We start from the raw sequence: 14,703 nt of genomic DNA, 5'->3' as shown, positions 1-14,703 counted from the left end.
AGCACACGGCTTCCAGGGAGAGCAGGCTGTGGGAGTACAGGGGATTAGGTGGGCCCAGCCGGCAGTAACCAGGAATCTCAACAATCTCACACCCCACTCCCTGGCCCAGAACCAGCCACATGACACAGTAAAACAGAGCCTGCTCTCTCTCTCGCCCCGTGTGTGAGAGTGTGTGTTTACTGTATGTGTGTGTGTATGTGTGTGTGTGTGTGTAGAAAAGGGCAAGCACCTGTTTATCGATGGAGCTGGACAGACACACACACACACACACACACACACAGCCATTATAGGGTGACAATACAGTAAGTCATTAATCCAGTGTATATGTAATTTTGCTGTGCCTGCCAAACTAACTGGGTTAAAGATTAAACCCTTTGCTTTCGATGACCTCAGATTAGGTTGGAACCACATCCTCCCTCTGTGTGACTACAGTTGAGGAGACCGGGCCTGTGATTTAAGCCTTCTCCCTCCCACTGTACTGGTGCTTGACGGACCAGTGGCTAGCACTAGAGAGGGATGTCTGTGTCCGGTCCTCCCCCTCCCCCCCCCACCCCGCCTAGGCTCCTGCACTGGTCTGAGACAGTGGACACGCTAGCCAGCCTTCAACACATTCTCCAAGCTGGCTGTGCGCAGTGACAAACAACCACTGTATCCAACGGCTGAAAGTGCTGTTAAGAACTCTCGAAAGGTCGAGCTGTCAACCACACAGGCCTGTAGACAAGGCGTGGAGCCATCTCCAGCGGTGTGTGTGAAACAGAGACAGAGAGAGAGAGGGGGTCAGTGACAGTGCAGGCTCGGCCGGTGTAATGGGGTGATGACCCAGCCTAGTTGTGGTGCGGCACTGTTCTGCTCCTCCACTGTCTGTACCCAGGAACCCGACACCACCCTGGTGTCTGAAGAGCTTCCATCCCTCCACATGACCCAGCCAGGCGCTTCACACCAGCGCCTTTGTCAACCGCAGACCCTTTCACAGGGACGGCCAATGACAGACTAGGATGTAGGAGCCATGTCTGCGCAGAATGGACCGATTCAGACTCGGAGAGAGAGTCGGACGAGGCGGAGTAGGAAGAGGAAGAGGTGAAGAGAGAGAGAGAGGTTGAGAAAGAGAGAGAGACAGAGAAAGAGAGAGAGTGGTGGAGTGAGACAGAGAGAGAGAGACAGAGAAACAAAGAGAGTGGTGGAGAGAGAGAGAGAGGTGGAGAGAGAGAGAATAGAGAGGGGGAGAGTGAGACAGACAGAGGGGGCGGAGGAGCAGGCAAAGCTCTCACTGACAGCCATGGGGCCTCTTGACAATCCAGGAATATTGTCTGAAATCAATCTGTCACCGTGGGGCTGTTGTGGCTGTCATTACGCTATGGTACCCAGTCTCTCACAATGAGAATTTGTTCACCGCTTTACTGGTTCACCTTACCACTACCAGTCCCCCTCACTGAGGTCACTCTGCCTCTGATCCATCGCTGTCTGTCTCCCTCTCTCTCGCTTCCCTCCCTCATTCTGTCTCCCGCATTCACCAACAGACAGGGTGCCTGCAGACGGATGCAGCCCCTATTGAGACCCGCACCCTTGACATCGCTGAGAGCGATTGAGTGGGGATGATTCCATGTTTACACAGAGCTCAAACTAAAAGTATCAGATATAGTTATGGACACGACACACACAACTCACATCAAAGCCAGCTAAAGGCAACCCTGAACCCAGGAACCTCCCAGAATCTCCTTTGGTAAACCAGACTCCCCTTTGCGTTTGGGACGTACTGCTCGAGTCAGGAGCCAAACTCACATCCTTCAGATCCCTGTGCATGAGGAAATACAATCAGTTTCACTGCATGGTGCAGAATTCCAGTCTGGGACAGCAGTAGCCATACTATAAAATATGACAGATTCAACTCTCAGCTTCTGGAAGGATTTTTTCCTCTCCTGCGCCCCCCTCCCACCCCCTCCTCCTCCTTCCCACCCCAACTCCTCCTCCACAGTCTCAACTCTCAGAAAGGGACATATTTTTCCATTCATCGTAAATGTGATGCATAAAAGAGCCCTTATTTAAAAGTACATAAAAATTACATAATTCCTTTGTTATTTGAAAAAGTTGGTGTTGAAAGTACAAAGATTTAACCTACTTTGGCTATTATTGTTATTTCAATGCATTCCACAACCTCCTCCCTTCTAAGAAGCTTTCTGACTCGCTACACTATGAACAAGGATCCCCACTGTCAGACTAAAAGTCACACTCCGTAATTTACAATTGACAGAAACACTGTCTACAAACCCCCACTTCTGTCAAAAGAATCCCCAATGAAAAACAGTGAAAGAGGCAGAGAGCCATGCAGGGTCCTATTGATGCCCAGCAGAGGGGGGCTCAAAAGAGGGGAGGGGGTGGAGGTTAGCTGGGGTGCATGGTGGAGGTTAGCTGGGGTGCATGGTGGAGGTTGGCTGGAGGGTGGAGGTTAGGGGTGCCGGGTGGAGGCAGCAGAGGCAGCAGAGGCAGCAGAGGCAGCGGAGGCAGCAGAGAGGCCTCATTCAGGCCTCGTTACCCCATCCATCCATCCATCGCTTGGCTTTGCTTTCTTCAGGCACAGCCAGGCATCCCTGTTGCCACCATAACTATCAATCAACCTTTTAACTGCAGAACAATACGCAGGGAAGGGGAGGCAGGAGGGGGAGGCAGGAGGGGGGAGGCAGGAGGGGGAGGCAGGAGGGGGAGGCAGGGGGGGGAGGCAGGGGGGGGAGGCAGGGGGGAGGCAGGAGGGGGAGGCAGGGGGGGGAGGAAGGGGGGGGAGGCAGGAGGGGGAGGCAGGGGGGGGAGGCAGGGGGGGAGGCAGGAGGGGAGGCAGGGGAGGAGGCGGAGTGGGGGTTGGAGAGGGAGAAGTCAGGAGGGCTGCTGATTTACAATAGACAACCCAGCAACGGAGGAGAGGACAGGGAAAGAGAAAAAAAAATAACCCATAGAATAATTGTCCCTGGATGTGCACATACATAGACATGCTTTCTCCACCTGGGGATTACTACAGTGTTTTCTCACCTTCTTAAATAAAATAGTGCCATTTTTGGGGGGTAATTACAGTACGAGAACCAACTAGAATAAGAATCGACTCATCGTTGGATTATATGCATTGAGGAAAGAGGCCCGGAGAAGGACAACAGACAGGTTTGAAATCCAAGGTCAAGTATAAGGAAAAGAAAGTGAAAGAGGCAGAGAGCCATGCAGGGTCCTATTGATGCCCAGCAGAGGGGGGCTCAAAAGAGGGGAGGGGGTGGAGGTTAGCTGGGGTGCATGGTGGAGGTTAGCTGGGGTGCATGGTGGAGGTTGGCTGGAGGGTGGAGGTTAGGGGTGCCGGGTGGAGGCAGCAGAGGCAGCAGAGGCAGCAGAGGCAGCGGAGGCAGCAGAGAGGCCTCATTCAGGCCTCGTTACCCCATCCATCCATCCATCGCTTGGCTTTGCTTTCTTCAGGCACAGCCAGGCATCCCTGTTGCCACCATAACTATCAATCAACCTTTTAACTGCAGAACAATACGCAGGGAAGGGGAGGCAGGAGGGGGAGGCAGGAGGGGGAGGCAGGAGGGGGGAGGCAGGAGGGGGAGGCAGGAGGGGGAGGCAGGGGGGGGGAGGCAGGGGGGGGAGGCAGGGGGGAGGCAGGAGGGGGAGGCAGGGGGGGGAGGAAGGGGGGGGAGGCAGGAGGGGGAGGCAGGGGGGGGGGGCAGGGGGGGAGGCAGGAGGGGAGGCAGGGGAGGAGGCGGAGTGGGGGTTGGAGAGGGAGAAGTCAGGAGGGCTGCTGATTTACAATAGACAACCCAGCAACGGAGGAGAGGACAGGGAAAGAGAAAAAAAAAATAACCCATAGAATAATTGTCCCTGGATGTGCACATACATAGACATGCTTTCTCCACCTGGGGATTACTACAGTGTTTTCTCACCTTCTTAAATAACATAGTGCCATTTTTGGGGGGTAATTACAGTACGAGAACCAACTAGAATAAGAATCGACTCATCGTTGGATTATATGCATTGAGGAAAGAGGCCCGGAGAAGGACAACAGACAGGTTTGAAATCCAAGGTCAAGTATAAGGAAAAGAAAGTGAAAGAGGCAGAGAGCCATGCAGGGTCCTATTGATGCCCAGCAGAGGGGGGCTCAAAAGAGGGGAGGGGGGTGGAGGTTAGCTGGGGTGCATGGTGGAGGTTAGCTGGGGTGCATGGTGGAGGTTGGCTGGAGGGTGGAGGTTAGGGGTGCCGGGTGGAGGCAGCAGAGGCAGCAGAGGCAGCGGAGGCAGCAGAGAGGCCTCATTCAGGCCTCGTTACCCCATCCATCCATCCATCGCTTGGCTTTGCTTTCTTCAGGCACAGCCAGGCATCCCTGTTGCCACCATAACTATCAATCAACCTTTTAACTGCAGAACAATACGCAGGGAAGGGGAGGCAGGAGGGGGAGGCAGGAGGGGGAGGCAGGAGGGGGGAGGCAGGAGGGGGAGGCAGGAGGGGGAGGCAGGGGGGGGAGGCAGGGGGGGGAGGCAGGGGGGGAGGCAGGAGGGGGAGGCAGGGGGGGGAGGAAGGGGGGGGAGGCAGGAGGGGGAGGCAGGGGGGGGAGGCAGGGGGGGAGGCAGGAGGGGAGGCAGGGGAGGAGGCGGAGTGGGGGTTGGAGAGGGAGAAGTCAGGAGGGCTGCTGATTTACAATAGACAACCCAGCAACGGAGGAGAGGACAGGGAAAGAGAAAAAAAAAATAACCCATAGAATAATTGTCCCTGGATGTGCACATACATAGACATGCTTTCTCCACCTGGGGATTACTACAGTGTTTTCTCACCTTCTTAAATAACATAGTGCCATTTTTGGGGGGTAATTACAGTACGAGAACCAACTAGAATAAGAATCGACTCATCGTTGGATTATATGCATTGAGGAAAGAGGCCCGGAGAAGGACAACAGACAGGTTTGAAATTTAAGGTCAAGTATAAGGAAAAGGAGATAGAAGTGAAGGATCACGTCTAAGGAGAGGTATAAAAGAGAAGGTCACTTTGGAGAGAAAGAAGGGCTGAAAGTAGCATGCGGGAGGCCCACAGCTGCAGTCAGTCACTGCAGTGCCCAGGCCCATAGCTGCAGTCTGTCACTGCAGAACCCAGGCTCACGGCTGCAGTCTGTCACTGCAGAACTCAGGCCCACGGCTGAAGTCACTGCAGAACCCAGGCCCACGGCTGCAGTCAGTCACTGCAGAACTCAGGCGCACGGCTGCAGTCTGTCACTGCAGAGCCCAGGCCCACGGCTGCAGTCACTGCAGAGCCCAGGCCCACGGCTGCAGTCAGTCACTGCAGAGCCCAGGCCCACGGCTGCAGTCAGTCACTGCAGAACCCAGGCCCACGGCTGCAGTCAGTCACTGCAGAACCCAGGCCCACGGCTGCAGTCAGTCACTGCAGTGCCCAGGCCCACAGCATGAATCCCCATGTTAAAAAGGCAAACAGGACAGTGTGTCTCTGCTGAGGAGGGAGTGGGCTTGAGAGTCTCATCGTCATATTGGTGAAGAGACTGAAAGAACAGCTGTGAGACACGGGGGGGGGGGGGGGGGGGGGGGGGGGGGGGGGGGGCTGAAGTGAAGGAGGGGAGGGGGGGGTGAACGAGGGGAGGTGAATGAGGGGGGGGTGAAGGAGAGGGGGTAAGGGGTACTTTCTGGTGCTCTGTTCCTTAGAAGAAAATTCAAAATAGAATAGAAAGAGAGAGAAAGAGAGAGACAGTGAAAGAGAGGAGAAAAAAAAGAGAGAGAGAGGGGGGTCCCAGAGGGGGGGGGACGGAGGGGGGGGGCACGGAGGGGGGGACGGGGACGGAGGGGGGGGGGGGGCAGAGGCTGAGAAAGCAGGGTTGCGCAAGACAAACACTTCCCACTGCGTAGCTGAAATGTTATTGTAAGGTCACTTGTAAGGTTCCAGCAGGGCAGCCCCTACCCCCACCCACTGGCCCAGACCTCCGCACTGGTTCTCTGGTTCTCTGGCTCTCTGACCAGTACCACAGCTGCCCTTCAGTAAAGCTCTGCTCTCAAACAAGCTCAGTGGCAGGGTTAGACTGAAGACATTTGTTGTAAAGCGATTTTTTGATTGAATGCATAATGTATACCCGCTATGCAAAATTATGGAAATCTAATCAGGAAGTGGATGATTATCATCTGAATGGTGACAGCACTGTGTGACTGATTCTATGGATTTGGTGAGAGTTGAGAAGGGGACAAAAAGAATTCTATGAATCTGTCAATTACCCCGTTCTACCCAGCAGGAAGAATGTGTGTGGTCTGAAGTCAACCCCACAGGAACCAGGCCAAACAAACTAACGATCAATGTATAGGGACAAAGTATATTCAAAAATCCCATTCACAATTGACACATGAAACCATTTCCATACAGCTGAGAAACGTAAACAATGGGAAGGTTCAATTCAATCTGAATGCTAATTGAAGAGCTGATTAGAGTCAGTCAGTGGATGCAGTGTTCCTCCCAGAGATTACGTCTCAGCAGGGTAAACACCAAGTGACCTCCATAATGGCTACTTATCACAACATCCCTCGTCACCGCGGTCGTTTCCTTTCTTTCCCCTGTGAGGAGTGATGTTTAACACGTTCCCACCATTAGAGACCTCTCTGACAAAAGTTTGTCAAGGGGAGCAGTGTGTGGCAGTCCCAAGTGACAGCTGGAGTGATAGCGTCGTAAAATGGTTATGTTCGTTGCTAAATTAGTGCCATTTTGTCGTTGTGAAAACAGTAACGATAGCTAGCTACTGCTAGCTGTAGCTGCCGTTTCAGTCGGAGCCGATGGAGTTGTCGGTGCTTGCAGGGTTTTCAAATTGTTTCGTGCTCCTTGGATACCTCATTATCAGAACTTCTCACAGGGTAATTTCAGAGCTCTTCATAAAACACACATACGTTCACACACGTACTCACAGAACTCTCTCATAACTCCTTCTCACGCACCTCTAAACAGCAGCCCATCAGGAAACAAGTCCCAAGTCTGCAGTGTGCTCTAATAGACGGCAAAAAGGCCCAGTCTACGGGGATGAGGAGTGTTTAAAATTAATTACTGCTGCCATGTCTGACCGGGGGGACCACTGCATGTAATAATCCAACCATTGTTCTCTGCAAACGGACCCAGACTCGGTAAATAGGAGCTATTGGACAGCTGGAAAAGGGGTGGGTGGGAGGAAAGGTCAATTCATGTCTTGTTTTAACGACAGCGCATTAATTTAATTCACTTCCTCTGGCTTCACACTGGTAATAAACATGAGGAAATGCAGAGAAGGACAGAGGACTGGGACATGGGTGACGGGTTAGGGTTGTTGTTAGGTCATAAATTGGTCTGGGGAGGGGACAGCTCCACTGCTAAAATGCCTGATGAAGTCTAAAATATCAGTTATGAGCTTGCTTATGCTAAAAACAAGTAAATCTGTTTCCAAGCGCAGTAAGAAAATGTCACTTGATAATACTTTTTTTGTTGTTTACTTAAATTAAGTCATTATGCCATTCATACTAAAAACAAGTCAAACTAGATTTTAAATCTTAAAAATACGACCATACTCAGTTGGATGTACGTTTTTTGCAGTGTGAGGGTTGCCATGGCGCTGGCTGCTCTGGCAGAGGGTGTGAAGTAAAGAGTCCTGCCACAGTAAAACCTCATACCGCCAGCTCTGCTATTTCAAATGCATGACTAATAGTAAGATAACATTCATTTCATCTTCTCATATCTCAATCAGGTGTTACAAGTGTTGCAGAGGGTGCTGGTCAAGGTTGATGAAAAGAAAAGAAAAAACACCTTCTCTTTCTCTCTCCCTCTCTCTCTCTCTCCCTCTCTCTCTCTCTCTCTCTCTCTCTCTCTCTCTCTCTCTCTCTCTCTCTCTCTCTCTGTCCACTCCCCCTCTTTCTCCAGCTGGGCCCATGTGCCAGAACACTACTGTGTCATTACCTTCATACTATTTGGACTGTATTTAAGAAATAAGAGGACTTTGGGGTATTTGGTTACTGGGAAACCAGCCTCATTACGTTGAAAGGAAATGGAAAACTGAGAGGAAGCCAAATGGCCTTGTGATTTTAAAAGCCCTTGGCATACAATTTATCTCATACTACCTTCTTGTTATAAAACCGTGATGTAACGGTCCTATAAAATGTATATTTTCCAAAAGAGTTGCAAAGTCTGCATGCTCTAAATTTCTCCAGATGGCTTGAGAGGTGTAGTTGGGTAAACATTGTCTTGTTGTTCAAAGCATTGTGCCCAGTTGATCCATAAGTGTAACAAATCAGTACATGAGTGTACACATCTGCTTCACTAATCACGCACTCTTGCTTTAGGCTGAACACAGCTACAACTGGACCCAATAATGTATACTTTGTTCTTGTACAGATCCAAGATGTAAATACGGATGTATGTTTGCATGTGTGTATGCATGTTTGTGTGTGTGTGTGCGTGTGTGTGTGTGTGTGTGTGTGTGTGTAAGTGAGTGTGTCCATGTGTCCGTGCAAGTGTGTGTGCATGTGCATGTGTGCATGTAGTGTATGTATGTGTGTGTGCGCATGCGCGCATGTGTGAGTGTATGTGTGTGTGTGTGTATGTGCATGTGTGAGTACATGTGTGTGTGTGTGTGTGTATGTGCATGTGTGAGTACATGTGTGTGTGTGTGTATGTGCATGTGTGAGTACATGTGTGTGTGTGTGTGTGCGTGTATGCACACAGGCACACCAGTAAACAGTCGAGACCTGGTGAGCCTGGACCCCACGGCAGGTCCACATGTCCTGACCGCCAAATTCCACAGCCACTCAGGCCCAGCGGTCCCCTGCCCTGTCTCCACAGCCACTCAGGCCCAGCGGTCCCCTGCCCTGTCTCCACAGCCACTCAGGCCCAGCGGTCCCCTGCCCTGTCTCCACAGCCACTCAGGCCCAGCGGTCCCCTGCCCTGTCTCCACAGCCACTCAGGCCCAGCAGTCCCCTGCCCTGTCTCCACAGCCACTCAGGCCCAGCGGTCCCCTGCCCTGTCTCCACAGCCACTCAGGCCCAGCGGTCCCCTGCCCTGTCTCCACAGCCACTCAGGCCCAGCGGTCCCCTGCCCTGTCTCCACAGCCACTAAGGCCCAGCGGTCCCCTGCCCTGTCTCCACATCAGGAGCTGTGCTGGGGCTCGTCACCAGGCACCTCCTCCAGGTGGATGGCGGGGGGGTGGAGGAGGAGTCAGGAGGTGCAACAGGGTTCCACAAATCGGCACAGTTTTAGTAGTCAAAGCTAAGAAGGAAGAAAACCTGAAGGGGACTGAACAAAACGATCCGTTGGCTGCCAGTTGCTGATTTTACAGCTTTCTTTCTCACCAACTGTCTGAATGTTTCATTCGTGTCGTTATACCAGTAAAAGCCACGTCCAGTATTTCACAGACCAATCATCCCGGCAGATGCCGTGTGATTTCGTTTGCATTTGTCCTGGATGCGATCATCGACTGTAAAACGTTGTAAGGACAGCTTTATACCGCTGCTTGAGACTTTATGAGTTGAACAGTGAAGATGTTTTAATGGGATGTCATAGAATTATAAACCAAGACATTGAAGTATCATGAGGTTAGAGGATATTTAGCCTTACATTCTGGAATCTGGGGTAATACCAAACTTGTGTCGAAATACAATACACATTTTATTTTTTATTTTTTTGAAGACCTGAACCTTTCAATTAACTACTAGAATCAGAGCCAGAGTCAGAGATTAATAACAAAGTTTAAAACATTTTTTTTTATCTTTGGCCAGACAATTGCAAAACATTTCCTCTCTCTCTATCTCTCTGACTTTTGGAGAAAAAGTATGAAAAACATAGTACATTCATTTTTCCTGTTGGGAAAAAAACAGTGTAGGCCACAGCACACACAGTTTATCATGCCTCAATAAATCTGGCTCCATTTGCCCTCAACAGTCAGTTCTCCTATCAGTCTTCCCTTCCTCCGACATCTGCTAATCTGTAAACATACATAATTGCCTATCTAATCTTATTTAGCCTCTGGGACTTGTTTACTTTTGGTTTAGCTGCGTCGTGAGGGCTTGGCTGGACCGCTGTGAATAAAACATTTTCTGTAGACCCACATATGTAATCTCCTCCTGCAAACAGGCACTGGTCTTCACCTGTCACCTCTACTATGCAATGCCCCGTTGGCCACAAACAAGTAATGTGATTTCAGACACCACATTCATTTGCTGTCGTACTGAGTATGAGAATTAAACAAAAAGTTAGGACCCTCGTGCTAAATTAGCATTCCCAACTGCTGACTAAAAATGTTCAGCATGCCAACACGTTTTTTGTTTCCTTGTGTTCCGAAGTTTTATTCTGCGACTTCAGATTTGCAGCATGTAATGATACACATGCGCACACACGCACACACACACACGCACGCAAGCTTGATGCTGAGACTGTGTCTGGGCCAACCCCAGGAGAGCTGGACTCCAGCACCGACTTGTGTTCTTTCACCCTGGGAACCTGATGGATGTGTTTGTTTGGCCTAGCTGTGCTGAATACACAGTCAGTCACATACACACACTCACACACACATACACACTCGCACACACACACGGCCATGACTGAAAAGATCACATTGTGGGCTAGGAGGTTTCTCTTTCTCTTTGTTGATTTTGGGTTCTGTTTAGATTTTTTTTCCTTCTTTTATTTTACCCTCGCTACTTGAACTAGAAGTTAAAGCCAACTGAGAAATTCTGCTCGTAAACGAAAAAGGAACACACACACAATGGTCAACATAAAGTAGACTAGCACAGTGTGACTTGGAATACATGCCATGTTTACTTTATCTCTGCAGAAACAACAAGAGGCAGGCAGGCAGATAGACACGAAAGAAAGGAAAAATAAACCAACAAATACCTTTCGTGAACAAGTTCTTGTTATACAAAGTTATGATTGTTAAATGTTACTCACCTCTTGCGCAGTCAGACAGCAGAAAAGCCTCAAAGATGAGCAGCATGATCTTCCAAACTCCCATCCTGATCAAAGACTTCATGATCCAAAATCTAAAAGACAAATGTTGAGAAAATTACACCCAGATCTATCATCTTTCTCCAGGAAAAGGTGCTGGCCTGTTACTCAATAGTAAATATCTTTTTTAAACTTTTATAATCTTAAATTATGGCATTTTCCCTGTTCTTGCCAGTGAAAACATAGTCTCTTATTTATGATCACAGACTTTGAATTTATTGAATATATATATATGGTAGTCTACAAACATAATAGCCTACATGAATAATCTAGCTTTGTGTGATGCAATGTCACGTTGTCTATATTTTAAAAACAGATATGTGCTGAAACTGATCAGTGCACAGCAAACTTTAAACTTTAAACTGAACTTTGCATGGTGTTACAGGATAGATCGCAGTGATCAAATTATGTTTTATGAAATTGATCATGAAGTAGCACAAACGCACCGTCTATTTACTTTCAGTAGCCTATAGGGAAATATCCTACAACCTTTTACTTCTTATCATGAGTTCCTTATTGCCTAAATCAATTTAGCTTCTACTTCAGAACAGCAGTCATAGTAATCGCCTGGTCTGGTTCTATATAAAATTGGATTTTCTTACAAATGTCATAAATGTATTCAGAACTTAGATTGTGAAATAGCCTACCTGAATTTCCGTGGCTGAAGTTAACCCCGTATCGACATCCTTGTTGAAATCTTGTTACCCATTCTTACTGAGATCCGCTGTCTCCATGCATTAATTGTCAGTGGCCGATTTCATCGACCGCCCCACTCCAGTATGTATATAATAAACTGGCACACCGTAAAATGCTTCGGTCTTTAAAATAATTTTAAACGAAAGACAAAACTACGCACTTCCAACAATCACACGCAAAACTAACTGCTAAATTCTGAGTAATATTGCATTCATTTTCAAATTCGGTATCCAACAACCTATAGTACGCTGTCCACAACACTCCGGAGGGCAGCAGCGGACTGACTTGTCCGTCCCAGCGCTCAACTTTTGACCAATCAGATATAAGGGCTGGAAAAATCTATCGACAGTTTTAACTCCTTCTTCAACACACATCTAATTATAACATGACATGTATACTGTTGAAGCACATTCATTTAACAATAAGGCATATATATTATGCAACACTACCAATGCAAATACGCACATTAACCTGTTGGACAGTCAGTTTTCATTAAACTATTCGACATAGTTGTGCCTGCCTACCACAACTTTCTAAAAAACTATCTCATGGATGACAGATCATCGTGTGTAAGTGGTCAAATTAAGACTCGACTACATTTACTGAGCAACAAACCAGTGCTGAACTACACATCGAGCTGCTGCCACCTAGTGGAATTCAACCGCAACTCCCACAGCCGCTCGTCATCCACGTGGGCTCCTAACAAACTCGAGGAAGAGAATTAATAGAATAATAATATAAAAAGAAAACAAATGTCTGTAGTAGGCTACTCATATTATCAGTTATAAAGAAGAGACATACAGCACCACTTTTTGAAACCAATAAAAGTCATTTATTTTATACTTTTACATTTAAAACTAGATGACATTACGTTTTCCAAACGTTTCACAGCTCTTATCATTAAAATGTACAAGTGTTTACAAAATAAGAGCAAGCTCTGAAGTAAAAGGATATCCAGTCCTTTAATCACTGCATGATTCCTTTTATACAGAAAAAGTAGCTTTATACATTTACATAATTTCCTTTGTTCTTTATAAAAGAAAAAAAATTATAATCTCTTGAAAGTGTCTTAACTTCCTCAATAAAAATAAAACCATTGAAATAGTCATGACTCGTGAGTGAGTTAGACAATATGAAGCCTGAGAGTTAGCTTGAAGTCAGAGCAGAATTGACATAACTGGTACGGCCTTGGAGTGGAACACGTTTGCCAGATCAGCCAGTTCACATCAACTCAAGATCATTCTTCATTGTGAGATAGATATACTTGGAAGATATCCTGATAGCGGGAGGAAGACAGGAGACTTGAGAAACTTAGTTTTGTGTGCAGACTGAGGCATTTCGGGACAACGTTCAGGAGCGTTCCTTTGTAATAAAAGGAGAGTCAATAGTCGGATAGAGTAAACCTCTGAAAGACCATTTCTGCCAGTAATGAAAACACGAAGCACAGATCCGGTGAGCAGCAGTTAATGAGACTGTCAGTGTATCAAATAAAAGGTAAAATAATATAATGTAAAATTCAGCTTGAAGTCGTAGTTTTGTCTGTCTGACAGACACCTGTACAGAGCTTCGTAGTGAGAAAGTCGTACTTCGTCGTAACGTACAGAAGGAAGTAGGCCTTGCAATGAAAATATTGCACGATAAAGATAGGAACGTAAGATTGCCAGGGGATGGAAAACAACAAGCTAGTCAATGCCAGGTGACGATGCACGCGCAGAGCAGAGGTGTGGACACGGGGTTACATCCTCCACTAGGTGGCATCACTGGCCTGGACGCATTATATCAGTGTCGGGGGGGAGGAATGCTTCTCATTGGCGTCTCAGATTCCAAAAAGATAAAAGTTCAGATTTGGATGCGGTTGGGAAATCATTCAAATACATGCCATATCATATGTTTAAGAGCACAAGGCACAGCCCATAACGTTAAAGGCTACTGTAAATCCTGCATTTCCTTTGAAACACAGCCACTAAAATAAAGCCTCCATTTTGTTAAATAGTACACATTCATTGCCATTAAAAGCACTGTATGACTCATAACATCGACTTCAAGATATAAAACCATTGTCTGTAAATTGTAGCATTTTTGTTGTTGTTGCTTTGCTGAGATAGGTAGCCCGATAATTGTAGCTTTTACTTCAATTCCTTCCAGCATCTGCAGTTTAATCATGACAAACTAAAGAAAACAACGTTCATTAACCATTGTGCCAAACAAGAGACCGGTGGTGCAATGCTAACCGTTATTATCAACACAATTACCTTTATTTACATGATTATTACGACTTACATTCTTCTAAGTAATCTGAGTCCCGTGGGAACTCTGGCACAAGTGTGGGAAGCCCGCTAAAGCATAGGAAAATATGTCACAAGACCTTTTATACACAAGCAATAAACCCCGAAAGGTCTAGGGCCTCGCTCTCTAGTGGTGTGCTGCAGGTAGCATAGCAACGTAGCGGTTCACAACCTCAGTTCCTTCTCCCTTCCTGTAGGTTTGTATAAATCACACCAGGACTGTCGGAACTAGCACCATGTTCCCTTTTAGCAGCATCACGAAAACAAACTACGAGGGTCTGGGCCAAGTTGGTGTGTCTCCACGTCGCGTTTCTCTGCTCTCTCATCCAGGAAGTCCTCATTCCAGCCTGGCAGAGAATCGGTCGGTCGGCGCAATAAGGGGGTATTGGCTCCGTATGCAGCATAGGATCCATCCATTGCATATGCTCATGTGGAGGTGGTGTGTGTGCGTGTGTGTGTGTGTGTGTGCGTGCGTGTGAGAGAGAGATAGTCCTGTTTCCAGGGGTCAGACGCCGGTCTTGTCGCTGTAGAAGGGCGTGACGTGGAACATGTAGCAGTGTGTGCATACCCTGACTGCCTTCACCTGGCCGTAGCGAGGCAAAGGGGCAGAATGGGAGGAGCAGCGAGAACAGAAGATCTGGAGGAGGGGACACAGAGCGACACGAGAGACAGAGCGACACGTGAGGGGACAAACCACCACATCACAACAACTCTCTACCGGCCGAAGACGAACGAAGTGTCACTACTACTGTCG

The 14,703-nt window shown here is 48.0% G+C and overlaps 2 protein-coding genes across 3 annotated transcripts in view; both read right to left on the bottom strand.

The window, feature by feature from the left end:
* The window catches only part of LOC124486996 (fibroblast growth factor receptor-like 1), a 31,082-nt gene extending 18,977 nt beyond the window's left edge, over window positions 1-12,105 (bottom strand). The window contains exons 1-2 of one of the 2 annotated variants that reach the window (XM_047048970.1): window positions 11,616-12,105; window positions 10,912-11,003 (exon numbers count right to left, since the gene is read on the bottom strand). In XM_047048970.1, coding sequence (XP_046904926.1) covers window positions 10,912-10,993 — 82 coding nt within the window. In that variant the 5' untranslated portion in view covers window positions 10,994-11,003; window positions 11,616-12,105. The remainder of the gene's footprint in view (window positions 1-10,911; window positions 11,004-11,615) is intronic. The other variant, XM_047048959.1, reaches the window with a different exon arrangement.
* Window positions 12,106-12,473: 368 nt separating this feature from the next.
* zfyve28 (zinc finger, FYVE domain containing 28) overlaps window positions 12,474-14,703 on the bottom strand; it is a 20,695-nt gene continuing 18,465 nt past the window's right edge. The window contains 1 exon segment of the mRNA XM_047047955.1: window positions 12,474-14,586. Within this exon segment, the coding sequence (XP_046903911.1) occupies window positions 14,455-14,586 (132 nt within the window). The 3' untranslated portion in view covers window positions 12,474-14,454.

The sequence above is a fragment of the Hypomesus transpacificus genome, chromosome 3 (assembly GCF_021917145.1).
Source record: "Hypomesus transpacificus isolate Combined female chromosome 3, fHypTra1, whole genome shotgun sequence".
NCBI lineage: Eukaryota > Metazoa > Chordata > Actinopteri > Osmeriformes > Osmeridae > Hypomesus > Hypomesus transpacificus.
The sequence above is the reverse complement of the archived record's forward strand: the minus strand, read 5'-3'. Positions and strand labels throughout refer to the sequence as shown.